Below are 24,790 nucleotides of genomic sequence, written 5' to 3'. Positions count from 1 at the left end.
ATCTGCTACAGTCTGAATCAATACAACGTAGACGGCCGGGCTCTCGCCTTTTGCACCTGTTTTTGGCGAGCACCAAAGGCTACAGGTACCTGGGTACGTTGCAACATAATCGTTGAGAGCTGGGGTAGCTACAGCCTCGATCCCCGGTGGCACGTGCCAGGCCTTTTCATCGGCCCTGGGCTTTTCAAAGGCACAATATAGCCACTACTACTGTGCTACTTTCAGCGCTTTGGAAATGCTCAGATGATATTCAGGCTAAAATGATACATTATTTACCTCGCGCATCTCAGTTGGAGGACTGATGATGATCCAATAAAGGTACAATAGGTAGGCTTTGAAGATAAAGGCTAGCTTTCCAGCATAGGAAGAACATCCGCTCATCCACCGGGTACACTGTAGCCCCGGAGTGTTCCGCGAATATACCGTTGTATTTATTTATATTGCTACCCCGGTTTCACACTTCTCCGCATATCAGAACAAAAGAGACTACAACGCGGGACCTCTACAAGGGAGACCGATTGATGAATGAATATATGCTGATGATCGGTGGAAGAGCGTAATTTCTGACGTGAAAAGCAGAAAGGACAAAGACTGGACGATAATCACAGCGGCAGCATCATCTCGGTGACTGGACACACACTATATCAGCATCATCTAGCCCTTCTCAGACAGATAATAAACCATGGCACCATCCTCAACCACAGCATCACCCTTCGAGGCCCCAGTCCTCCAGGACAACCACGACGCCCGTCCCAACGGCACCAATGGCTCACCGGGGGCTTCCATTCTCCCGAGACGACGATACTCCATCACCCATCGGCCATCCCTAACATCCTTCCAACAACTCTGTTTCCAAACCACCGACCCAAAACTCTACCCTCACGCATCAACCATAGTCTCCAACATACCCATTTACGACCTGAACACCGCATTCACCAGTAACGATATCGACCACCTCCAAGACGAATGGAACCACATCCTCCTCTCCGGCCCTGGAGTCGTTGTCCTCCGGAACTTCGAACCCAACACCGACCTGCTAACACGCACCAACTCCGTCTTCTCGACCATCATCACCTCCGAACTCCAACAAACACAATCCTCCACCACCTCCACTAAAGGCGACCACTTCGCCGCATCCGGCAAAAACGCCCGAATCTGGAACTCGTTCCAAAAGCACGCGGAATACGACCCACCCTCTTTCGTCCAATACTACTCCAACCCCTGGCTCTCACGAGTCTGCGAATCCTGGCTGGGCCCCAGCTACCAAGTAACCGCGCAAGTAAACATCGTCAAACCCGGCGGCAAACCCCAAGTCAGCCACCGAGACTACCACCTGGGCTTCCAGACCGCCGAGTCCTGTGCACGGTTTCCCAAAGCCGCACAGGTCGCAAGCCAATTCTTGACGCTGCAGGGCGCCGTGGCGCATTCCGACATGATTCTCGAGAGCGGGCCGACGCGGTTCTTGCCGTTCTCTCAACAGTTTGAACAGGGGTACATGACGTATCGACTGCCTGAGTTTCAGGACTATTTTGATAAGAATTGGGTCAGTGTCGCGCTGAAAATGGGCGATGCCGTGTTTTTCAACCCCGCGCTCGTCCATGCTGCGGGCGAGAATTTGACAACGGATGTCCAGAGGAGTGCGAATTTGTTGCAGGTTAGTAGTGCTTTTGGTAGGGCGATGGAGAGCGTCGACACCCTCAAGATTATCGAAAGGTGCTGGGATGATATTATGGCCTTAAGGAAGGAGCTGTTGTCTCAGGCTGGAAGTGGAAGTGGAAGTGGACAGTCTAGTGAGGGAGAGGCTGACGCCGACGAACGCCTCAAGGCCATCTTGGCCGCGGTTGCTGAAGGTTATCCCTTCCCGACGAATCTTGACAAGCGACCCCCAGCTCCAGGAGGCATGGCGCCGGAAAGTGAGTTTGACGTTTTGAATACCGCTTTAGCTCAAGAGTGGGACACGCAGAGAGTTGTGGCGGCCATCAGAAAGTTGAGGGATGATTCGATGCCTTGATTGGACTGCAGGGCATTGATCTTGATGGAATTTGATTTTCGATTGTGACAATGCAACGCGGGCAAGTGTACATTGTTTGCAAACCCGCTGAGCAGCATGTTGAAGAGCCGGCGGCATTGTAGATACTGTAGATACTGCCCTACCCGCTGTCCATTGCCCAAGCGCAACCCACATAGCGAGGGAGAAGCCAACTTTGCCCTCCGAACACACGGTCCTTGTACATTTCATCCAACCTTGCTAGCTCCTGCAGCTATCGTTGACTGGTCTTCCGTATCTTAACATTTGCCGGCGTGTCGAGTCACAGTTGACAATCGTGCAATAGCTGCTTCATTTCCGCCGGGTTCGAGCGAAAGGCCAAACCGGACTAACTCGACCGCAATGGTGACACCGATCGTCCCGGCTGTGTATGCATTATGCATAGTAATGATTTATGCTGCCCAGATGCTGATCTGTGCAATTACATTCATGCTTATATTTGCATTGTGCTCAACTCGTTGGTGGACCAACCATCCTATTGACCTCGCAAATCCAGCAACTTTGGCTGCGTCGATCGGCGTGGACATAGCATAGCAATAGCATTGTGCGAAGGAGGAGTGCTCGGGTGGATGTTGATGTTACAACGTTGTCTCCTCCGGCGGTCATTTGGCCATGTCATGCTTCCGGGGTACGCGTGGGTTGAATAAGGCGTGGTTTTGAGTACCTCCTCCTTCTAGCCGGTAGCTGTACTTGGAAGCTCTTGAGCGATAAATAAAAGCCCGCCTTTATACGTGGGCTGAGCTCCATGAGACTCAGTTCCACCAGCTAGGAACGTCTGGGTCGGCAGGGGAAAAGCTGTCGATATTAAGCCTTCGAGGATGTGCAAAAGGGTTTCCAAGGACATCAATCGCCTTCTGCATGGCCGGAATTGCAACAGGGTGAACGGGTTGACTGTCAATGGTCGAGTGATCCGTAGCGTGATCCGGACTATGCTCCGGGTGAGGATTCTGCAACAAGTCGTAGATACCACTTCGACGAGTTTGCCATGAGTCGGTTTTGGAGAGGGTGACGAGTTCCTCGTGTAGCGGATGGACGATATCCACCATTGTTTTGGCCACATGGTCGGCGACGCTGCAATCTTGGAGGACGTGAATGCACTTTTGTGAATGTGCGAGGGTGTCTTCTACTCCAGTCCAAAGACCGTGTAGGAGAGATTGTGCTGCTTCGAACAGAAGGACGCTACATGCACTGAAGGCGTGTCCACTGAATCCGTGAAGTTAGCAAGGCACCTAATGCTCGGATGGAAAAACACTTACATGCATAACCAGCATCGCCGGAGCATGTTCCCTGTATAGCTCAGAAATTCGAGAAGCTGAACGCAAGTCACAGCAGCAGTGACGCACTCTTGATGGACAGCAGCACCTTCTTCTCGGGAGCCGTCCAGGGTCCAGCGTTTGTTCATTTTGCATTCCGCCATGGCCACAAGCAGGCGACGTTGTAGCAGAATCTGAGCCCCATAACCCATGATATGCACGAGCACTAGAGACCGTCGATGTTTCTCTTCCAAGTTTTCCGAGGACGAATCCAGTATAGCCGAAAGCTGCATATACCCCGGAAGTGATCGTCGCCAGTCGTCTAGGATATGCGCGTGTTTCTCCACGATTAAGAAAACAGCAGAACTCGACCGGTACACGTCCCGTAGGATATTTGCCATGAGAATGCCCACCGCGCTCATTTGAGCCTGAATTGCATTCTCTAGCGAGGGCACTGGCTCCGCAATTTCCAACTGTGCGAACTAAGAAACGGTCAGTTTGTGCTATCATGGAGATGAGCTACTCGTTAGCCCGAGTGAAGCTTACATTCAACTCCTCTTCGGTGAGATCGAATTGGTAGCCAAGGCTCGAAGCGAGCCAACTGTGGTAGTCCCGTGAGCAAACTATCGCCGAGGATGGCAGAGCTCCTGCTTACCATTCCATAAATACCAAAGTTCGGTAGACTCGTCTCCATAGGTGCAAGTCATGGGAAGTGACTTGTCGATGTAGGCGTGCCCATCGGGCTATTTGTATCCCGGATGCTATGATACGATTAGCCGCTATGTAATTTGGTGATATGCTCCTCATCCAATGTCTTTGAATATCAACAGGGCACATGATTGAACCAATAAAGGCATAAGAGGATCAGGGGAACAGGGACAAGAACGCACCAACGGAAAGACGAGCACTGCTCCTTTTTGTCATGAATGAATAGATGCTGAGGCAGAGAAGCATTCTCATGCCGCGCAGATAGTGGGCCTCGACACAGTCATGCATATACACGGATGCTGTCCTGTAGAAAGCTTCCATGACAGGCTGTGGAACGTGGTCTGCGTCGTACTGACTTCCCACGGCAGCCAGAGCACAAACTTCACATAGGGTCGCAGTGTCCACTGGCTCTTCGGATTGGTACATGTGTCGGACCAGTTCATTGATATGCTGCTCCTGGAAAAGGTAGAACAAGGTAAAGCAACAGTTATAATAAGCTGCAATACCCAGCCTGACCATTTCTAGGGGTGGCAAATTGTCGGGAGTGTATATTTGAGGTGTCTGTAAGCCAGGTGATGTTAGGCCATGGCTGAAGACGAGGATGGTAGATCCACCAGGACTTACTGAAGCATGAGGATGTTGATCCACGGGCTTCGTATCCCTTTCCTGCGATCTGCGATAGTCCGCCAGGGTTTCGCTGACCGGGGACGGCCTCCCCGATGCAGACCAGAAGTCAACAAGGGATGATTCATGGCGGCGGATTTTCTTCAACAACTCCAAGGCATCTTCCTCGGGGGAAATCTGCAAAGCAGATAAAATCCCCTGCAAAGTTTCGACCTGCTGGACCAGAGCGTCCGTTTCGTGCTTCTTGAGCTTGCCCCTCCGTCTATCCACTGCTGAGTAAGTGCATGCTGTCCGCCTTTTCTGGCAGGTCGAACAGACTGGCAGTTTGCCATCGCACTGAATGAAATCAGATTTCGGCCACAAGTTGTAACAGGTGTATGCGAGACAGACCTTTGATCTTCTGGAGCGACAGGCTTCACAAGCGTGTGAAACATACTTTCGAGGGTCAGCAGATAATGAACCTGTTTGAGAGTGACTGTGATCATGACTGGGGGAACTGTTCAAGGCATCGTGCATGGAAAGAGTGCCGTCAACATGAGGTGAAGTAGCGGCATGAGTCGGCGAGACCATACTGCGGCACAGCAGACAACACAAGGCTCTAGTAGACATGCATGAAATGAAGAGGGAAGAGAGAGCAGGAGGCCACAACCCGGGTGTAGAAAAGTGTGATACGATTTCTATCTTGTGTGCTATGTACCTTCCTAGGTCGGTGGGCAGTGACGCCGTTCCAAAGGCGAGGGCGAGGGCGAGGGCGAGATGCCTCCTGTTGAGGGTTGTGATGAAAGATCCGCGGTGTTGGATGGGGGCAAGATTGTTGCTGGATTGTAATTCCGGACTCGCAGATGTCGAGCTGGCGGCAACCGGCGCATCTAGACCCTGCATGGGCCACAGGCTTGAAGAGGCCAGGTCCGGTAATGATACACAGGGTCCAGTACCGTGCCCAGTGCCGTTGCGTCCACTAGAGTTTGGCAGCCCACCGGCTGGGATGCTAATAAAGCATGGACTAGGTACCCGGGTATAAATGTATGCCCCAGGCTACCTTAAGGTACCTATGAATCAAACAGCCAGCATGGTCCTTTACAGTTTGTGCCGGTGCTGGACCCCTCGGGCCCCGACATCTGCAAGCACCAGCTGCACGGGTGTCCCCTAGGCCAGGCATTCTGGCTTCGGGAGACGTCTTCGAGATCACCAGTCAATAACCCATTGCCACACCTGGGAGGTCAGGGTGACCTGGTACCATTGAGAGTGAGTTGCCAACCCATCGACCAGGAGGAACCTCAGTCGCAATCAATCACGGCAGTTCTGCAAAGCTTGGAAGGTTTTGGAGGTTGAGTGCACCTGAAGGTGCGAAACCTGTATCGACTGAAACATGATATTAAAACGCCTTAGCTTTGTTTAGTGCCTCTATCCAGTGTTGTAGTAGCCTAAAAAAGTGACTTGTAGACTGCACTAGCCACCGCACTACAACTTACCGGGCTAGATCTCCGCATCGGCGATCCCGGCCAGCGGGTGCGAAACTATCGACAACAATTTTTCCGTGGAGTCCAGAAATTTTGAGCCCGACTGCCACTGCCACTGCCACTGCCGCTGCCACGAGCGGGCAATCCTTCATCCCGTCCATTCAAGACGGTTTTGGTTTCGTAGCCTGAGGTACGCCTGAGGTCCTGACCAACGTTGCAATAACGGCAAGAGTCCAAACCTCAATCAACTCTTTCCCTCACTTCCTACCGGCAAATCCTGGGCACAATGGGTCCAGGTCGGCGCATGAAAAAGCAGGGCCCTCCCGCAACCCTAGAGGAACTCGGCATCAACCTGAAGCGAAAGTCGAACCTCGACGGCCCCAAGGAACCTGCGAAGAAACGACGGAGGTCGGATGAACATGGCCCCAAGAAGCTGGTGAAACTCGATCGTGCCATCCGCAGCGAGCAGCCGCCGAAGAACGAGGCCAAGGCGGGCAAAAAAGAGAAGAAAAAGCAGAGACTAGTGAACAAAGATGCCCAAATCACGGTACCCCCAGCTATGCCCATTTTACAGACAGAGGAGCAGGGTGACGATGAGGAGGAAATCGATGAGGACGACGACGCCGTTGACATGCCGTTGGACGAAATTTCCTCGTCGGACATGGAGGATGATGAAATCGACCAAGCTGACTTGGACCAAGAGGACGTTTCAGATGACTCTGTATTTGACTCCGACCCTGATGAACAGCCTAGACGCATGTTCTCCGAAGATGAGGATGACTCGGACGCGGAAGCCCAGTTGACCGCAGCCAATATTGAAGGACTGTCTCGAAAGCTCGATCAACAACAAGCCCAAGTGGAGGCCGAGGCGCAGCAAGAGTTGGAGGATGCGGCTTTGCAGACAAACATTGCCAAAGATGAAGGGGTATTAGATTCCGTGGCCGGCCCCGGACAAGTGGGACATGGTCTGGCGCCAGATCTAGCGATGATACGGAATCGCATGACAGAAACCATTCGCATCCTGGGCAACTTCTCCCAGTTGGCAGACAAAACAAAATCACGGACCGAATACATTGATCAATTGCTGTCAGATATCTGCGTCTACTACGGCTACACCCCATACCTCGCGGAGAAACTGTTTTCGCTCTTCACGCCAGCAGAGGCCTTCGCCTTCTTCGAGGCCAACGAGACGCCTCGACCGGTGGTTTTGCGAACCAACACTCTACGGACCAACCGTCGAACCCTGGCCCAGGCCTTGATTAACCGCGGTGTTGTCCTAGAACCAGTAGGCAAGTGGTCCAAGGTCGGTCTCCAGGTCTTTGAAGCACCTGTGCCCCTGGGTGCCACGCCGGAGTATCTCGCCGGCCACTACATCCTACAAGCGGCATCATCTTTCCTACCCGTCATGGCGCTGGCGCCGCAACCGAACGAGAGGATTCTCGACATGGCCGCTGCTCCCGGCGGGAAAACCACGTACATTTCAGCTCTGATGCGCAATACAGGCGTCGTCTTCGCCAATGATGCCAACAAGCAGCGAGCAAAGGGTCTAATCGGCAACATTCACCGTCTGGGATGCAAGAACACCATTGTCTGCAACTACGACGCGCAAAAGGCGTTCCCGAAGGTTCTGGGTGGCTTTGACCGAGTCCTGCTTGACGCCCCTTGTTCGGGCACGGGTGTCATCGGCAAAGATCCCAGCGTCAAGACATCCAAGAATGAACGGGATTTCTTGGCCCTGCCGCACATGCAGAAACAGCTGCTCTTGGCTGCCATTGATTCCACGGACCACAGCAGCAAGACGGGCGGCTATATTGTCTACTCGACCTGTTCGGTGACGGTTGAGGAGAACGAGGCCGTCGTCCAATATGTGCTCAGGAAGCGGCCAAACGTCAAGATTGTCGATACCGGTCTCGGCAATTTCGGCTCCGAGGGCTTCAAAAGTTACATGAACAAGAAGTTTGATGACAAAATGTCCCTGACCAGACGGTATTTCCCGCATCGCGAAAACGTCGACGGTTTTTTCGTCGCCAAGTTGAAGAAGATCGGGCCCATGCCCAAGAACGTTGGGTCGGCGAACGGTGGCGATGCCGCTGACGCCGAGCCGAAAACCGCGCGTATAAATGGAGACGCTAAGGCGGGGGCTAATGGTGTGGAAGATGGAGAGAAGGAAGCTGATGATTTCGGAGGGTTCAATGACGAAGAGGACAAGGAGATTATTGAGCGTTCAGAGAAGAAATGGTTGAAGGCTCGAGGCCTGGATCCTAGAGTCGCCGATCGTAAGAAAGCGGTGGCTGTCAATGGTCCAAAAGAAGAGAAGAGCCAGAAAAATGGAGTGGACCCAAAACAAAAGGAAAAATCGACTGCCAGTGGAGGAGACAAGAAGAAACATAAGAAGAAGGAGAAGATGGCGACCGGCAGCAAATCGAAAGATTCAAAGTAAGAGGTTGCCGACCGTCTATGCCTCAACCGGCTCAAGGCACTGACAGGCCGGGAAAGAGTACTATCTCATAGTTGGAGTAATAATGAGAACATTATATTCCACTGCACATGGGTAACAAGTCATGCTGTTTCTAGTCTTTACTGCGATGGTTATGCCGTCGGTCGCTTGCCGCCGCTTGATTTCTTATAGCTTGGTCTTTCTAATGCTCGACTTTTGCATTTTTGCATTTTTGCATTTCTTGTCCTACTCCTAGGTATTGGGAGCGACTTTCTCAAGTTTCTCGTGGAGGTGCAAACGCGCCCCATGTCGCGTTGAACCAAGGGTCTAGCGTAGTACGTCGACTCATCGTACTAGAAGTAAAGAAATCGGTTAGTTCTTGTTTGTTCACCTTGGTAGTAATCCCACAGTCAAGCAGGATAAATAGCACTTACGCAAAGTCAACCGCCATACCACGCCCGCCGTGATGGCCGTCGTGGCAACGACCACAATGACAATTGTCCCGACTATCCAGAGAAGCCGGCGGTATCGGACCACGACCCACGGCGTCCCGTGAGGCAGGAAACGGGAATGGGAGCCATGATTCGGGGAATCTGTATCTGTCATTGTTGGAGAGGTCGCGAGGGTATCTGTCCCAGTACCATGTTTGTGTTCAAGGTCGAGGTCCAGAGGGCAGCGCCACCACGTTGCAGAAGGAGGATGATGATGATGATGCGTATTCCTTGGTTCCGGCCTAACGACTCGTTTCTCCGGTGAGACAACTTCCGGGTTGCCCGTCACGGCTGCCCAGTCGCCGCCATTCTTGTTGTTGTTGTTGTTATTGTTGTCGTCAGCTGGACAGGGCCAGCGAGTGATTGCGGATGCATTGGCCACCGTCCTCTTGCATCTGTGAAGAGAGCTCGTAGGGTCCGGATCGGGTATCGTGTCTCGCTGTGCGTGGTGGTGCCGAATATGGACTGGGACGTGCGATAGAGAAGGTATGGGAGATATCAGGGGTGCATCTTGGGACAAAGCCGGAGAGCAGCAGTGGCTTGGCTGTGGACAGTTGTCACTCGCTCTCGCTTCCACTTGGATCGAGTGCCCAATTGGACTCGGATTGGATCTATACCTGTCGAATGACCTTTTGTGCGGGCTGTCTGGGCAGGATAATGCTGAATGTGGAGAATGAGAGCTGGTATAGCTCGGCGTTGCTGTTGTGCGTGAAAGACAATATTCGTAGACGTGCGGCGGAATGGTCAGGGGCGACAAGATGATTGTTGGTCGCAAATTCGGCAGCGACGTCTTTGGTCGCGGCGGTCGCGGCGGAGGTACAGTTCGAGATGTTTGACTCAAAGCGAGGTCTGGACCGGGGCTTATCGTGGTCGCTAACGAAGATGAAGAAGACAAAGTGGACGGAGGTTTCTGAGAAACCCCCTCAAGACATGACCGGCTCTCGGACTGCAACCGTGACCAGGTAAATAGTACCTGCTTCATGTCTTCTGTACCTGTACCGTGTGCTGAGAAACCTGTAGACTGCCATTAAGTGTTGATCTCAGACGATGGGGGAGTAGGAGAATGAGGAGAATAGGAAACAGAGTCCTTTTCATAGAAGGGGAGGACAACGGCCAGCAAAATGGTATAATGAACTCCGAATATACCAGAGACGGATAGTTGGGCACTGGTAGTGGGGGAGTCAACTCTGTACCGCACGAGACAACGAAGTAATTGCCAGATTCAGTCACACAGCATTAGACTCGGTGACGTTTGTGCCACGAGGAGCGCGGGAGGGTGCATAGCCGGATAGTCGTCTGGACTGGCAGTTGGCGGGATGAATATGCTGTACAAGACATCGTGACAGGAGACTTCATGGTCATTGGGATAAGTCCTCGCTCGTGGTTCTGCAGCAAATCTCGGCCTGGGTGAATACAGCAATCATGCAAGGGATTTGAAAGCAATGCAATATCGGGACCTGCAGTACCTTGGGTATGGAGCGACCAAAAAGGGCAAGCAGACGCAGCCAATTTGTGTCACTGCTCCATTACCTGTATCAAATGGATAGATCTGGGGACCACCAGTGGCTGTAGTAGAGCCGTGCATCCTGCCACCAGCTCCTCCTTGCAGTCATTATTGTGTCCAACAACGCACCGAACAAACCCCGGGACTGTGTGGCCCCGTCTCTGTAGGTAGGGAAGTCATCAAAGAGAGCTTCGCAGCGGATGCCTCGAGAAAAATGTCAGGGACGGTGTTGTAATTGCAACAAAGACAGGTCTCGGCATCTCTGCTAAACGGGGAGATGCTGTGTCTGCGCTCGAAACACCAATCGAGTTAACTTGTGATATCTTGTTCTGAGAAGATCAGAAAACTTGGCCTGTCCAAGGGATGGACATGATGTTGGCCGCAGACTGGTAGTACGCCCCGAGTGGGAAATCCCCGGGATTGCTAAATATCTTCCATGTACTGGTCGATCAGCGGCACACTAAAGTTACCACAGACATGGACAGCGTCACACGCGTGGTCAATAAAGGAGCAGTTTGTATACAACTACTCAACCGAGAGTGAAGTGCTGTTGAACGTACCCGAGGGACGTTTCCGATTGCCGAGAGAGCCTCAGGCCACTGAAACGGGGCGCAACTGATGGCAGCTTCGGGGTCAGCCCGCAGTTTGGTAGACTTGTGGCTCCCAGCTTCAAGTTATTTTAATCGTCAGCCTGAGTTTGACCGCGGGAGCTTTACTGGTACCTACAATAGGTGGGCACAACGGTGGGCCACGTGATCACACCAACCCTGGACCAGCCGATTAGCGATTAATTAGTACTACTACACTGTATTTTATTGGTGGTACTGGTAGCGATGCACGATCCGATGCAGGCTTTCGGCGCGGGGACTTGGTGGCTTTTGGGGGCTTGATTCTCAGCAAATACAGTCCCAGACCTCCAGATTCCAGTCTCCAGTCCCCCGAGTTCCGCACCTCTCCATGTGCTTTCACCACTAGTACCGGCCCTGTTGCGCTGTAACGTTTTGCCTGCTCCATGGCGGGCGACGAAATGCCCAACTTGAAGGTGTGGGGTGACCTTCAAGTCCGCTTACCTTATGCACGTTCCGTTAGTAGATTATGAAGCCTTGCGGATGAGGCCCTCCGTCGGACTCCACGTCCTCAGCCATTTAAAAGTATTGCTTCCCACCTCTGAATACTTTCCCAGGCCGGAGTTGATGTCTATACTTTCTACAGAAGAACCTGTCAGCATTGCTTGTCTATCCGTCAATCCGAGCTCTCCCATCCGACATGAACGGCAACACATCGTCAGGCGCTTCGCGCTTCGATCCCACCTTTACTCAGCGCGTCATTGACGCCATGGGGCCCAACACTTCACCGCGGATGCGCGAAGTGATGACCGCCTTAATCAGACACCTACACGACTTCGCTCGAGAGATCGAGTTAACAGTGGATGAATGGATGGAGGGGGTAAAACTGATCAACTGGGCCGGGCAGATGAGCGATGACAAGAGGAACGAAGGTCAACTTGTGTGTGATGTGGTCGGTCTGGAATCGTGAGTTGGTCGTTCAGTCTGGCGGCCTGAACGTTGCTGACTCTGCCACTTCAGGCTTGTGGATGAGATTACCTATAAGAAAGCTTCAGAAGCCACCGACCTGGCCACGCAGAGCGCGATCCTGGGCCCCTTTTACAGAACAGACCATCCAATCCGAAAGAACGGCGAGACGATTTCATTCAATCCCCCAGACGACGCCGAACCTGTATATATGTATGGCCAGGTATTCGATGCGGTCAGCAAGAAGCCTTTGGCCAATGCAGCTATCGATGTGTGGGAGTGTTCCACCAACGGTGTGTCTCAGGCCCTCCAACCGCATGACCCAGGTCCCGGGTCGGCTGACCATTTTCCTAGGCTTGTATGAACAGCAAGATCCAAATCAGGTCGATAGGAACCTACGCGGCAGGTTTATCACGGACGAGGAGGGGAGATACGCTTTCTACTGCATCAGACCTACACCATACCCGGTGCCATTTGACGGCCCGGCTGGCAAGTTACTGCAGCTGATGGACCGACACCCGTATCGGCCGGCCCATATACACCTGATTGTGAGTACTGCCATGTTTTGTGATATGCCGCAATGGCTGATTCCAGGTCACACAGGTCTTGGTCGAAGGCTACAAACCCATTACCACGCAGATCTTCGACAAGAAAAGCAAGTACCTGGACAACGACTCCGTTTTTGCGGTCAAGGATTCGCTTATCGTGGATTTTGTGCCACGAAAGGGCGACGACAAAGCGCAGTTGGAGCTCCATTACGACATCAACATGGCGCCCATCAGCGCCAAGGGCGAATCTGGCCCTGAGAACGGCTTGGTGACTGTACAAACCGGCCAAGGGTTCTAGCTGGCAAGTCACGATTTCTGTTTGTATATCTGTTGGATGTAGTCTTGTGGTGCCGGAGGTGATGGGTTATGAAGTGTCGAGCTTTAAGCGAGCCGTTGTTCAAGTTTGCTGGTAATTGAAATGAATGGAATGAATCTTGAATGCTGCTTTGTACCTAGGTATTGAACGCAACTTGAAGCTTAAAAATCTGTAGACTCCAATTGGTGCCAGCGGAAGCACAAAACACGAACCGAGGCACGGGGGCGTCTAGTCTGAAATAGTCAAAGGGCGCTCTAGGCCGTCTTTGCTCCGTCGTATCCCACAAAACCGGGGATTGCTTCTGCTTCTCCGTACTTTGTCCCTGCTGCCAGTGGCATCCAGTCACAGGTGTCAGTTACTGTTCATGTGTGCACCCACTTCCGACGCTTTTCTCCTCTCTCGCTCACCCTGTTCTTGTCAAAAAGGTGCTACATCCGACTTCGCGCACACCACGCATCTCTCCCACACTATCACCTCAATTCAACCAGTACAACTCCCGGTGCTCGTTCCCTTCCTACCGGATTCGAGTCTTGTCGAATACCCGCTGGGTGTGTTGCCCTGGTGCTTCCTGCAAGGGGTACCAGCCTCGGCTCAGCTAATAGTACTGCGAGGCTATTCTTCCCCGCCCTCCGCTCCCCGGCCTGCAGCGGTTCTAGTGAAGCCTGGGGTGGTGGGTCTTGTTTTTCTATCTCATGCCTCGCCCACGAGTCAAAGACGAAGACCGCAAGCGCGTGGCTCGGGCCTGTGACAGATGCAAACGACGCAAAGAAAAGTGCGACGGCCAGCAGCCCTGTCTGCTATGCAAGCGACGGGGGCGCGATCCAGAATGCGTCTTCACCGACGCTTTCTCGAAGCGAGGAGCAGCACGCGCAGGAGGAGGACCCTCGCCGACGTCCATTTCCACCTCGTCCTTTCCACAGCTCGAACAACAAACGACTAATTTGAGCGTGACTTCGGCAATACCAACCTCGACCTCCAACCAGCAGGCTCAGCAGGCTCAGCAGGCTCCGCAGTTCCAGGCCCAGCCGCCGACTGACATGAGTCTACAGAACGGGCTGCTGACCGGCGAAACATCACCTCACAACGACGCCGAGATTGCCATCGAGTCTCTTCTCACATTGTCCGGGGGCACTCGCAGCGCGGCGGCCAAATCTCCTCGAGAAGGAGTTGTCGACGATGATCCTGCTGCCGATTACGCCAAAACCCATCACAAATACCCCCATCAAGAAACTCCTTACGACATGGACGGCGTTGTGTCCAAAGCACCTGTGCCGAAACTGGCCCGATTGCTGCGCGACGGACGGGGCAAGTTTTTGTTTGTTGGCGACTCTAGCAACTTGGCCTTTGTGCAGAACATTCGCCGTCTGGTCAAGTCGGAAATCGGTGACTGTCCATTAACTTCGGACCCCTTGCGCCATGCTATGTGTGAAGTCATACCGCCACGCAAGCCCCCGACGGCCTTTCAGGCTCAGCACCCAAAACCGAGTGAGGCAGAGGCGCTGGACTTGATCAAACACTACTTATTGGCTTCGAGCGGGCTAATCGATCTATTTGATCCTGATGAGATTACAGAGCACCTGTGTGCCTGGACTCGTGACGCTGCGGCCGAAACGGACTTTAACAGCTCCATTTACTACCTAGTCCTGGCGATCGGAGCGCTCACCAGAAGCTCGTCCGAAGCGGATCTAGAATTGGCCGAGTTTTATTTCCAGCGTGGACAGGAGATTGGGGTCTCGAGCTTCCTCGAGGACCCTAGTGTGCTGACTATCCAGGCTTATGCGCTGATTACGTTCTATATGCTGTCGGCGGTCCGACGTAACGGCGCGTTCATGCTGATGGGAATCGCGGTGCGCGCAGCCTATGCTTTAGGCTTACACCGGGGCGACATATCAAATTTATTCGAGCCACGCGAACGGATGGCGCGTGAAAGAGTGTGGAAGAGTTTGCGAGTGCTTGACCTGTACATGAGCGGGTCGCTCGGGCGGCCGCCTGCCACGTCGGAGGTTGACGGTGGCAGCGTTTCGTGGAACCGTTCCACTGGAGACTATGAAGATATTCAGATGAAGGGACGAAATAAGTCGGCTACCCTCCGGATCTGCTTCATCTTTGAGCGGATCTTGAATGAGGTTTATTGTCGCCGCGAGGTATCCGTCCAGCTCGTCGAGAGCATATCTCGCCAATACCGTGACTGGACGGCCCAGTTACCGGCCGGCCTGCAGGCCGACAGTCTTGACCAGAAGGCCGGAACCGAAGCCCCGACCTTGAGGCAGACCATCGGCATTACACATCTCAAGGGCGCGTACTATTGGTCCATCATCCTGTTGACGAGGCCATTCCTCATCTTCAAAGTTTCCTCCAAGGTCAAAGGCCGGCACGACGATGACATGGCGGGTAACTCCGTCACTATGACTCTGAGCGAAGCATGCATTGATGCCGCTTTGAGAAGTATCGAGATCGCCACGGACTTGGTGCATATGCCCGGGGTGCCCAAGAGATTGTTCATGATTGCCAACATTGTCTTCATTTCCGCCATGGTGATAGGCTTTGCGATCTTCGGTGACTTCGACAAGTCCTTTCCGTTGCTGAGCAGCATTACACAGGCGGAGTCCATCTTGGCCATCATGAGCAAGGATGACTTATCCGCGCGCCGGCATGATACCATCACAAGGCATCTCCATCTGGCCGCTCTCGAACACATCAGAAGGAGGGACGAGAAGCAGCTGCAGAAGCGGAGACAAGATATCCATGACATATTTGGCGATCCTGTCGAGAAAGATGATGGTGTGAGGTCGAACCGCCCGAGCACAGGCAATCAAACGCCAGCCGGGCCGTCTGTGGCCGGACTGCAGCACAATGGCCGCTTTGATACCGCCGAACCTGACGTGGATCCGTCAGCGCCGCCATGGCAATTGCGCTTTGACATGCCACCTGAAAGCCGCGGTCCAATACTCACCACATCCGGAGCGCTCGCCTACGCTGGTGAAGATTCCAACGACCAGCCTATCCCACCGTTGCCGCGTCATGATTTTGGTACGATGCCGCCGGATACTGCCTATCTCTCGCCAGATGGATCGGGCGTGCCGAGTCTGCCGTCCTATGCAGAAGAGTTTCCGCTCTTTTCATTGATGACCGAGTTTGACCAGTTGCAGGATCCTTTTCAGATGGTTGGGACCTGAAGTGGGGACGGACCGACCTAGTCTGATTTCTTCGAAATGGCTGTTTCATGCGCCGTCGCATTAAAACTGCTGATGAAGCGGACCACTCGGCCTGAAACGAACCACGCCACACATGCGATGACTAGCAGGTATAACCCCGTGGGAAGTAACGACTTTGGCAGGATATTGAGCAAACAAGGGTCCAAGATGACATCCACCGCTACAGGGGGCACAGAGTCCATCAACGTCCGATTGAGACTAAAATAGTCTGCGGCAGCAAAGACCTGTAAGAAAAGAAATGTGGACTCTGTGCTCCCAAGATTGCGGTCGACCTTCCGCGACTGCAGTCGTTGGATGTCTTCCGCCCAGAGTTGTTCGTGGCGAGCATAGGCATATGCACTCAGAGAGGTCAAAAGGGCCGGGTCCTCAAAAACCTCCGCCACCTTGTATGTGTAGAGCCAGAAGGAAGTGGGTTGCTGTAATGGTCAATGTCATAGTACTTGTAGGAGGATGCACCGATGCAGTGTGCATAGTCCGGACTTACTGTGGCCAACCAGCAGATGCGGACTTCGTACCGTCGGCCTGGAACTAGGCCCTCGAGGAGAAACCAATTCTCGGTGCCTTTGGGCGAATCTGGGGTTGGAAAGCTCGCGTTGACCTGCGTGCGCACGCTGGAAAATTGTTCAGAGAGAGGTGCTAACAGCAGGTTGTCGATGCTGGCGTCAGCTGGGGGAGGTTCAGCAGAGGGTGCAAGGAAGATGATCTTCTCGACGTTGGCGTATACTAGTACGCATTGCAGCCAGAACAGGCACGCAATGACTCGCATGACTATTTGATGTGCCATGACTGGGAACTTTGTTCTTAGAGCACTGGCGGTATACCTAGGTACTTATACAACGACTGATGTTCTGGTATAAGGTGGGCGTACCTCAGGTAAATAATGTATCCCTGGGCTCGGATACGGTCGACAGTGCCGTCACTCGAAACCTGGACTCACAAGCTGGATTGGGCTGAAGGGGCGATCACGTGATGATCCGACGCGTTTCCGCCGTTTATTTCTGATTGGTTCTGACGCCACCACTGCAGGGACAGGCGGTGAAGGGGACCTCAAGGAGAAGTCGCGCACTGTCAACAAATCCAGCCGTAGTCTGCAGCCAAAGAGAAACACCCCCACAATAATCACATCCATCCTCGACCGCAGTCAACAATCCCGACCAATTCTTCATTCCATTGTCCTTGCCGTCTTAGTATCGGGTGGCATCTCCATTATTCAGTTCAATCGTTCATCTTTGCGCCTACACCGAACCTCGTCACGATGAGAGAAGTTATCAGTCTCAACGGTAGGCCCAATCCAAACAACGCGTCGGATGCCCAGTCCCTCGAAGCCCCTGTCTCCCTGCGGACTCCATGATCTCGACGATAGACTAACTGAGAGGTGTATAGTCGGCCAGGCTGGCTGTCAAATTGCCAACTCATGCTGGGAGGTACAGCTACCGTCAGCTTTTGCCCTGTGTGCGTGTATTGACTGATTTGGTCGCAGCTTTACTGCCTTGAGCACGGAATCCAGGTGAGTGGTACTGTCCTCCAACTGGCTGACCCATGTACTGATCGTGAACCAGCCCGATGGTTATCTTACCGAGGAACGCAAAGCCGCCGAGCCGGACCAAGGCTTCAGTACCTTCTTCTCGGAGACCGGTTCGTTCACACCGCTGTGGATTTGATGCTTCGTACCGATGATTGACAATTCGACCAGGTAACGGCAAATATGTCCCTCGCACCATCTACTGCGATCTCGAGCCCAACGTCGTCGACGAGGTCCGAACCGGCCCATACAGAGACCTATTTCACCCCGAGCAGATGATCACTGGCAAGGAGGATGCTTCCAACAACTACGCACGAGGACACTACACCGTGGGCAAAGAACTCATCGATCAGGTTCTTGACAAGGTCCGCCGAGTTGCCGACAACTGCAGTGGACTTCAGGGATTCCTTGTCTTTCACTCTTTCGGCGGCGGTACCGGCTCTGGATTCGGCGCACTGCTGATGGAGCGTCTGTCCGTGGACTACGGCAAGAAGTGCAAACTCGAGTTCTGCGTGTACCCTGCACCACAGGTTGCTACCTCCGTTGTCGAGCCATATAACTCGATCCTGACTACGCATACCACGTTGGAACATTCCGACTGCAGTTTCATGGTCGACAATGAAGCAATCTACGACATCTGCCGCCGCAACCTGGGCATTGAGCGGCCAGATTACGAGAACCTGAACAGACTGGTTGCTCAAGGTACGATCTATCAGACACCTGTTAGTTCTTAGCTAACTGTTGATACCAGTTGTGTCCTCCATTACGGCTTCGCTCCGATTCGACGGTTCCCTCAACGTCGACTTGGCAGAATTCCAAACCAACCTTGTCCCCTACCCTCGTATCCACTTCCCTCTAGTTGCTTACGCCCCTGTGGTGTCCGCTGCTAAAGCACAGCATGAGGCCCATTCGGTCCAAGAGATCTCCATGTCCTGCTTCGAGCCCAATAACCAGATGGTCAAGTGTGATCCACGCAACGGCAAATACATGGCAACCTGCTTGCTGTACCGTGGTGATGTCGTCCCCAACGACGTGCACCAGGCTGTTGCAACGCTCAAGACCAAGCGCACAATTCAGTTCGTCGACTGGTGCCCCACTGGCTTTAAGATTGGTATCTGCTACCAACCTCCTCAGATGGTGCCAAATGGCGACTTGGCTAAGGTCAACCGTGCAGTGTAAGTACCCTCTGCACCATTCCTCAGAGAAAAACACAAGGCTAATGTCTATTGTAGCTGCATGCTTTCCAACACCACTGCTATTGCCGAGGCTTGGTCCGCTCTGTCTCACAAGTTCGACTTGATGTACTCGAAGCGTGCCTTTGTTCATTGGTACGTTGGCGAGGGTATGGAGGAAGGTGAATTTTCCGAAGCACGCGAGGACCTGGCTGCCCTGGAGCGTGACTACGAGGAGGTCGCCAGTGATTCTATTGAGGAAGGCGATGGTTCTGAGCTTGAGCACTAGTTCTCAGTCTGTAATGCGTGTTAGGTCTGGCCTTGTGGGCTTGGGAAGGAGTGCAGGAGCGCAGGAGCCAATCGTGTCTAAACGATGGCTTTGTTCTACAGCATCGGGCGCCTTGTTGAATTCAAATTGGTCTCTGCGAGACGAACATATTTTGTCGAACTACTAGGTACAGGCACTCGGGTTGCCTGTCTTTGGCCTCGTATCAAATTATTCGTGGTAAACAGGGAAGCCAATTCGCCCGACGGTGTCGAGAAATGATCGCTCAGTTATGGGATGTAAACAGAAAGACGCAGGCCAGGTACTAAAGCCCTTAAAATTGCTCGGTAGTGACTAGGGTACGTACTAGCAAGCCATGATTGGTTGCAGTAGCAGGAGGTCCGCTTTAGCACGGGTAGCGCCTACGGTAGACGTGACTACTGTACTTTAGCTGTTGGAGCTGCCCTCCCAAGGTACTGGCATCGCTCGTCATAGCGGACTTGAGGCCCCAGCCTGAAGAACATCAATCCGAGTCCCCCAGCCATTTCTGCCTCGACTCGATTCATCCTCGTTTGGTCCTCACATATTGACTTGCCCAAGTGCTTCGATTGAGCGCAATTGCGTTTTCTAGCAGCGTCTTCTTTTTCAATGCCCTCGTCAAGCGCGCGTAGTGTCTAGTCTTGATCTCCTCAAACGGCGCAGTCGAAACAATCGGTGATTGATACACTGCGATGGCGGACACGATTGGTTCATCAGGCTCAGGTCCGTCCGTGTCGTAGAGAAGTTGGAGGGGGACATACATCACTGACTCCATGATTCCAGGTCATCCGAATCTCAACCTGACGCCTGAAGAGAAACGAGTATACGCGCAACTACTGAAGGAGGCGGATCCAGAGGGATTCGGCGCTGTCTCTGGCGATGTTGCTGTCAAGTTCTTCGAGCGGACGAAGCTCCCGGCAGATGTGCTAGGACAGGTAGGCATATACTGGTCTTGATGTGCAACTGGAGTCTATGTTGACCATCCACAGATCTGGCAGATCGCCGACACGGAAAATCGAGGTTTCCTCACTCCAGCCGGGTTCGGAGTTGTTCTACGATTAATCGGTCATGCGCAAGCTGGCCGACCGCCTTCGGCGCAGCTCGCTACTCAGAGTATGATCGATGTCTGCCAGTGACTGGGAAGGTTCATTTTCTAACTTGATTGCAGCGGCGCCGTTGCCACGGTTCGATCCAATCCATGCCGAACAGACACCGCAACCCATTCCTCAACAATCTACCGGTCCTCCGCCCAGTCCCACTCCCGCAGGCGCTTTGCCAATCCGAGTACCAGCATTAAGTCCGGACAAGATCGCAGAGTACTCAGCCATGTTCGACAAGTCGGGGGCGGAGAACGGTCTTTTGTCTGGACTGGTTGCAAAACAGATATTTGAAAAGGCACGACTGCCAAATGAGGTGCTGGGGAAGATATGGGCCCTGGCAGATACCCAGAATAGGGGAGCCTTGAATGTGACCGAATTCGTTATTGCCATGCACCTCTTGGCTTCCTACAAGTCTGGACAAATGCGCGGCGTGCCCAGTACATTACCTCCTGGTCTTTACGAAGCTGCCTCTCGTCGGCCTCCTCCTCGGGTTGCTGGTGGCTCACGACCAGGCTCCAGCGCGATGACCCAGCAATTCACCGGTTATAACGCCCGTCCACAGAGCCCCATCACCAGACAGCAAGTTGCCACTCCGTTGTCAGCGCAATCAACTGGCGAGGCGTGGGCCATTTCACCTGCTGAAAAAGCCCGCTTTGATACCGTTTTTGCTTCAGTCGACCGCCAGGGAAGAGGGTTTATTGATGGGGACCAGGCAGTGGAATTCTTTAGCAATGCCCGGCTACCTGAAGAGACACTGGCCCAGATCTGGGACCTTGCTGACATTGACTCGGACGGAAAGCTGACTAGAGACGAATTTGCTGTGGCCATGTATTTGATACGCCAACAGCGAGGTACGAAAGATGGACGAGGCAACCTCCCTCCGGCTCTTCCAGCGTCTCTTGTTCCGCCGAGTATGCGGAAACAGCCAGTAGCTCCCTCGCAGCCGACTGCGCCATCATTCGAAGCTGCTCCCGCTGCTACAAAATCGAGGTCGGCTGCTGATGACCTCTTTGGCTTGGACGCCTTTGAGGCTGCACCCAGTGTGCCTGCCGCTACCCAGCCGTCTCTACCGGCCCCATCGCAGGCTCCTCAATCCACGGGTGGCACTGATGGCCGGTTTGCGCACACACCGGCGTTTACAGCACCCATCTCGCCACAAGCAACTTCATCCACCTTCAAACCATTTGTACCCTCCAGCTCATTTGGCCAGAGCATTCTTCCTCAGTCAACCGGGTCTCCTGCTCCTGTTCAAGCCAAGTCACCACCGGCGCCCAACGATGACTTGCTGGGCGATGCGGACCCCGAGGTCAGTGCAAAACTGACTCACGAGACCAGCGAACTCGGCAATCTGTCGAATCAAGTCAGCAGTCTGTCCAAACAGATGACAGAACTGCAAGGCACTCGAAAACAAACGGAACAGGATTTGTCCCACACGACGGCACAGAAGCAGGCATTCGAATCGCGATTAGCCCAACTGAGGTCACTATATGAAAAAGAAGCTCAAGAAGTCAAAGCATTGCAAGAGCAATTAAACGCAGTGAAGAATGAAAATAAGAGGATCCAGCAGGAAATGGCAATGCTCGATGGCACCCATCAAGATCTGTCGACGCAGCACGAACAATTGCGTGCTGGGCTAGAGTCGGACCAACGAGAAAATGCGGCTTTGAAGGAGCGAATTCGCCAGACGAACCAGGAGATCGAACAGCTCAAACCCCAACTAGAGAAACTGAAGTCTGAAGCAAGGCAGCAGAAGGGCCTGGTAGCGATCAACAAGAAGCAGCTTGCCACCAACGAGGCCGAGAGAGACAGGCTGAAAGCCGAGATTGCGGCGGCCCAGAAACAACTTGAAGACGCTCACCGGGAGGCCGAGGAGTCTGCGCGACAGGTTGAAGAATCACAGAAGCAGTTGGAGCTGGAACAAGCACGAAACGTTCCCATTCCTGCGGTTAAGAGGCCTCCGGTTGCTAGCCCTCCGGTTGCTAGCCCTCCTGTTGCCAGCCCAACTCCATCCACGAGTTCGAATCCATTCTTCCGACGGCCGGCAGAGGCAACATCCCCACCCGCATCTAGTGGAGACAACACAAAGGACAATCAGAGTGCTTTTGACAGCATCTTCGGACCATCTTTCACTACTTCCAACACTTCCGCACCTGCGCCTCCTGTCTCATTCTCTGGGGCAGAATCGCCTTCTGTGGGCTCGGCCACTACGTCCCAGACCGGAGCTCCCAGTTCCACTTCTGCACCACCGGATATGGTGGACCCGCCCGCACCAGGCCAGGCCGGGCAGATAACATCTGCAGCACTGCCCTTTCGCAAGCCATTAGACAGACAGGACTCGATTAGTTCTTCTGTCAAAGTGGCCTTGCCGGCTAGTCGACTAAGTCCGGCTGATACTCCACGAGCACTAACTCCCACCACTGATGCCTCGAGTGCAACGGGAAACAAGGATTCGACAGAGGATCCCTTTACGGCCGCGGGACCCGACGAAGAACAAGAGTCTATCCGGCGAACTTTGCCCCAACCGGCGGCTTCTGGCAAGCCGTCTGCAGAGGAGCCTGGACCCGACGACATTCCTGGCGCGTTCCCGACTGACTCTCAGGCTCAGACACCCGCTGCCAGCACAGCCAACGGAGAGGTGGGGTCTAAAACTGGCCCTGGGTCTACAACACAACCAAAACCTTCTGAGCAGAATTTTGACGACTTTTTTGGGGGTCCCGCACATCAGCGCACGGCATCACAAAAGGCTGCAGAATTTGACTCTGCGTTCGCAGGCATTTCACAGACTTCAGCAACGAACGGGCCTGAAAGAACAACTAACAAGGAGTTTCCGGATATCCAAGAGCTTGATCCAGGTGACGATGATGATGATAGTAGCGACTACAGCCAGGATACGCCTCTGAAGTTCGAGGACGACTTCAACGCCACCTCACCACCTCGAGGAGGACCAACTGAGACCGATACCGCAGCGGAGAAGAAACCAGAAGTCCAACCTCCCAACAACGATTCGCTAGCTCCCCGGCCTGCTCTGACAGGGCCGACTTCAACGACTAGCTCTCTACCGCCTGCCGACCGACAAGCTTCTCCTCCGAGTTATGGCGATTCAGTACCGCAGAACAATCCAACCCATTTCCCACGGGAGTATGAAGGGCTGTTGCCCCAAAGGGAGGATCCTACTGTAACTCATCCTACGGCTGGCGGATCTACAAATCCCGCACCTCCTCCTCCGGGAAGCCCTCCTTCTTATGGTCCGGAAGTCCATGAGAGGGACCCATCAGAGGCGAAAGTGGCAACAACACCGCCGCCTACGAAAGCTGCACCTTTTGATTTTGACTCCGCCTTTGAAGGAGTGGGCGCTGCTCCCGTTGAGGAGGATGATGACGATGACAATGACGCCGATGTATTCAATCCGGCTCAGAATTCGACAGACTTTGATCCGACCTTTGACTCACCGGCCCAATCTCAAACTTTGACCACTCCTCCTCATCATTCCACGTATGAGTCTGTGACTCGGACACCTGCTGGTGGAGATGATTTTTTCAAGACTAATCTGCCCGCGGCGGCAACAAGCACTGGCGGTGGTGCGCAACCTGCATCAGCCTCGTCTGTATCTCATGACTGGGACGCACTTTTCGCGCCCCTGAGTTCGAACACACCAGCAGCGACGGAGTTTCCAAATGTGCAAGTGCAAGGCGGAGATTCTACGGCGTCGGCGAGAGACTCTGAATTTGCCGCAACTCCGACGACATCTCCTTCTGCTCCACCAACTTCCAATTTGGCGGCACCCAAGAGCAGCGGACGGCCTCAACCAGGGCGTGCTCTCAGTATGGGGACCGAACACGACGATCCTATTCTCAAACGGCTGACTGCAATGGGATGGTCTCGTGAAGAGAGTTTGGCTGCTTTGGAAAAGTTCGACTACAATATTGATAAGGTATGTCTTACACTGCGGTTGGAATATTCCTGGAAGAGAAGACACGTTTTCTAATTTTGCATTGTTGTGTAATTTAGGCCGCCGACTATTTGACCTTTCGATCCTAGAACAAAACATCACAACTTGAACCTGAAAATGATGGGTGCGCACTATCATGAGCTAGTCGAGCTTACCCTACCGGGGGTTTTCGAGCTGATTGCATTACATTGTAGACATCAGTTAATGAGTCGAAGGGAAGGAAAAAAAACCGGACTAGCTTTTAGTTTGCCATCTTCAAGTTGAAGGTGGTTTTGATTTGGCCAGGAAGGATAGGTATAGGCACCGCAGAGAAGCTGTTCCGCTTTTCCACTTCTCTTCGCTTCGCTTCTTCATTTTCTTCGTTATCTCTAGAAGCAAGGCGAGAAGAGCCAGACCACTCAATTCCACAGCTTTTGCCGCGCTTCTCTTTGGTCTTGTAGCGTCCACTTAAATGCGGCTCTGACTTTTATTCTATCGCTCCTCTCTCATCCCGCGTCTGCCATGTATGCATAGTGTGCTGCCACTGGCAGTGCAAAAAGGTAGGGCTGTTCTCTCTGCCTCGATTTGTGTAGAATCATGTCGCAAGCAGAGTGGCAGGATGCGGCTTA

General features: G+C 53.3%; 8 protein-coding genes across 8 annotated transcripts; 6 read left to right on the top strand and 2 right to left on the bottom strand.

The window, feature by feature from the left end:
• HMPREF1120_02615 (uncharacterized protein) lies at positions 1 to 2,298 on the top strand. The gene has a single exon (XM_009156659.1). The coding sequence runs from the start codon at positions 683 to 685 to the stop codon at positions 2,009 to 2,011; it is 1,329 nt and encodes a 442-aa protein (XP_009154907.1). The 5' UTR covers positions 1 to 682; the 3' UTR covers positions 2,012 to 2,298.
• A 501-nt stretch (positions 2,299 to 2,799) lies between these two features.
• Positions 2,800 to 5,117, bottom strand: HMPREF1120_02614 (uncharacterized protein; the record flags this gene model as incomplete). Its single annotated transcript, XM_009156658.1, has 7 exons — positions 2,800 to 3,250; positions 3,304 to 3,782; positions 3,847 to 3,901; positions 3,956 to 4,061; positions 4,191 to 4,569; positions 4,633 to 4,894; positions 5,023 to 5,117. 7 exons carry the CDS (start codon positions 5,115 to 5,117, stop codon positions 2,800 to 2,802), a joined length of 1,827 nt encoding a protein of 608 aa, XP_009154906.1.
• A 1,061-nt stretch (positions 5,118 to 6,178) lies between these two features.
• On the top strand, positions 6,179 to 8,706 carry HMPREF1120_02613 (ribosomal RNA small subunit methyltransferase F). Its single transcript, XM_009156657.1, has one exon. It carries the CDS (start codon positions 6,379 to 6,381, stop codon positions 8,530 to 8,532), a length of 2,154 nt encoding a protein of 717 aa, XP_009154905.1. The 5' UTR covers positions 6,179 to 6,378; the 3' UTR covers positions 8,533 to 8,706.
• A 2,642-nt stretch (positions 8,707 to 11,348) lies between these two features.
• On the top strand, positions 11,349 to 13,196 carry HMPREF1120_02612 (catechol dioxygenase). The gene is made up of 4 exons (XM_009156656.1): positions 11,349 to 12,056; positions 12,111 to 12,349; positions 12,411 to 12,604; positions 12,660 to 13,196. Exons 1-4 carry the CDS (start codon positions 11,791 to 11,793, stop codon positions 12,900 to 12,902), a joined length of 942 nt encoding a protein of 313 aa, XP_009154904.1. The 5' UTR covers positions 11,349 to 11,790; the 3' UTR covers positions 12,903 to 13,196.
• Positions 13,197 to 13,280: 84 nt separating this feature from the next.
• On the top strand, positions 13,281 to 16,989 carry HMPREF1120_02610 (uncharacterized protein). The gene has a single exon (XM_009156654.1). It carries the CDS (start codon positions 13,613 to 13,615, stop codon positions 16,094 to 16,096), a length of 2,484 nt encoding a protein of 827 aa, XP_009154902.1. The 5' UTR covers positions 13,281 to 13,612; the 3' UTR covers positions 16,097 to 16,989.
• On the bottom strand, positions 16,114 to 16,901 carry HMPREF1120_02611 (uncharacterized protein; the record flags this gene model as incomplete). The annotated part of the gene is made up of 2 exons (XM_009156655.1): positions 16,114 to 16,551; positions 16,620 to 16,901. The coding sequence occupies 2 exons, from the start codon at positions 16,899 to 16,901 to the stop codon at positions 16,114 to 16,116; spliced, it is 720 nt and encodes a 239-aa protein (XP_009154903.1).
• Positions 16,990 to 17,164: 175 nt separating the features above from the next.
• Positions 17,165 to 19,453, top strand: HMPREF1120_02609 (tubulin alpha chain). Its single transcript, XM_009156653.1, has 7 exons — positions 17,165 to 17,415; positions 17,519 to 17,559; positions 17,616 to 17,642; positions 17,695 to 17,770; positions 17,829 to 18,359; positions 18,409 to 18,832; positions 18,890 to 19,453. The coding sequence occupies exons 1-7, from the start codon at positions 17,391 to 17,393 to the stop codon at positions 19,116 to 19,118; spliced, it is 1,353 nt and encodes a 450-aa protein (XP_009154901.1). The 5' UTR covers positions 17,165 to 17,390; the 3' UTR covers positions 19,119 to 19,453.
• A 127-nt stretch (positions 19,454 to 19,580) lies between these two features.
• Positions 19,581 to 24,603, top strand: HMPREF1120_02608 (uncharacterized protein). The gene is made up of 5 exons (XM_009156652.1): positions 19,581 to 19,856; positions 19,917 to 20,068; positions 20,123 to 20,246; positions 20,302 to 24,164; positions 24,242 to 24,603. Exons 1-5 carry the CDS (start codon positions 19,826 to 19,828, stop codon positions 24,269 to 24,271), a joined length of 4,200 nt encoding a protein of 1,399 aa, XP_009154900.1. The 5' UTR covers positions 19,581 to 19,825; the 3' UTR covers positions 24,272 to 24,603.
• The last annotated feature ends 187 nt before the right edge of the window (positions 24,604 to 24,790 follow it).

The sequence above is a fragment of the Exophiala dermatitidis genome (genome assembly GCF_000230625.1).
Source record: "Exophiala dermatitidis NIH/UT8656 unplaced genomic scaffold supercont1.2, whole genome shotgun sequence".
Lineage (NCBI taxonomy): Eukaryota > Fungi > Ascomycota > Eurotiomycetes > Chaetothyriales > Herpotrichiellaceae > Exophiala > Exophiala dermatitidis.
Note: the sequence above shows the minus strand (reverse complement) of the source record. Positions and strands in the feature narration are given on the sequence as shown.

What these genes read in the sequence shown, in the direction of transcription:
- HMPREF1120_02613 (XM_009156657.1), top strand. Translation starts at nt 6,379, where the DNA reads ATGGGTCCAGGTCGGCGCATGAAAAAGCAGGGCCCTCCCGCAACCCTA.
- HMPREF1120_02608 (XM_009156652.1), top strand. Translation starts at nt 19,826, where the DNA reads ATGGCGGACACGATTGGTTCATCAGGCTCAG. An exon ending in GATTGGTTCATCAGGCTCAG is followed by an intron (nt 19,857 to 19,916) that starts GTCCGTCCGTGT and finishes CCATGATTCCAG; the next exon opens with GTCATCCGAATCTCAACCTG. An exon ending in CGGCAGATGTGCTAGGACAG is followed by an intron (nt 20,069 to 20,122) that starts GTAGGCATATAC and finishes GACCATCCACAG; the next exon opens with ATCTGGCAGATCGCCGACAC.
- HMPREF1120_02610 (XM_009156654.1), top strand. Translation starts at nt 13,613, where the DNA reads ATGCCTCGCCCACGAGTCAAAGACGAAGACCGCAAGCGCGTGGCTCGG.
- HMPREF1120_02609 (XM_009156653.1), top strand. Translation starts at nt 17,391, where the DNA reads ATGAGAGAAGTTATCAGTCTCAACG. An exon ending in AGAAGTTATCAGTCTCAACG is followed by an intron (nt 17,416 to 17,518) that starts GTAGGCCCAATC and finishes AGAGGTGTATAG; the next exon opens with TCGGCCAGGCTGGCTGTCAA. An exon ending in GCTAAGGTCAACCGTGCAGT is followed by an intron (nt 18,833 to 18,889) that starts GTAAGTACCCTC and finishes TGTCTATTGTAG; the next exon opens with CTGCATGCTTTCCAACACCA.
- HMPREF1120_02612 (XM_009156656.1), top strand. Translation starts at nt 11,791, where the DNA reads ATGAACGGCAACACATCGTCAGGCGCTTCGCGCTTCGATCCCACCTTT. An exon ending in GATGTGGTCGGTCTGGAATC is followed by an intron (nt 12,057 to 12,110) that starts GTGAGTTGGTCG and finishes CTGCCACTTCAG; the next exon opens with GCTTGTGGATGAGATTACCT. An exon ending in GTGGGAGTGTTCCACCAACG is followed by an intron (nt 12,350 to 12,410) that starts GTGTGTCTCAGG and finishes CCATTTTCCTAG; the next exon opens with GCTTGTATGAACAGCAAGAT.
- HMPREF1120_02615 (XM_009156659.1), top strand. Translation starts at nt 683, where the DNA reads ATGGCACCATCCTCAACCACAGCATCACCCTTCGAGGCCCCAGTCCTC.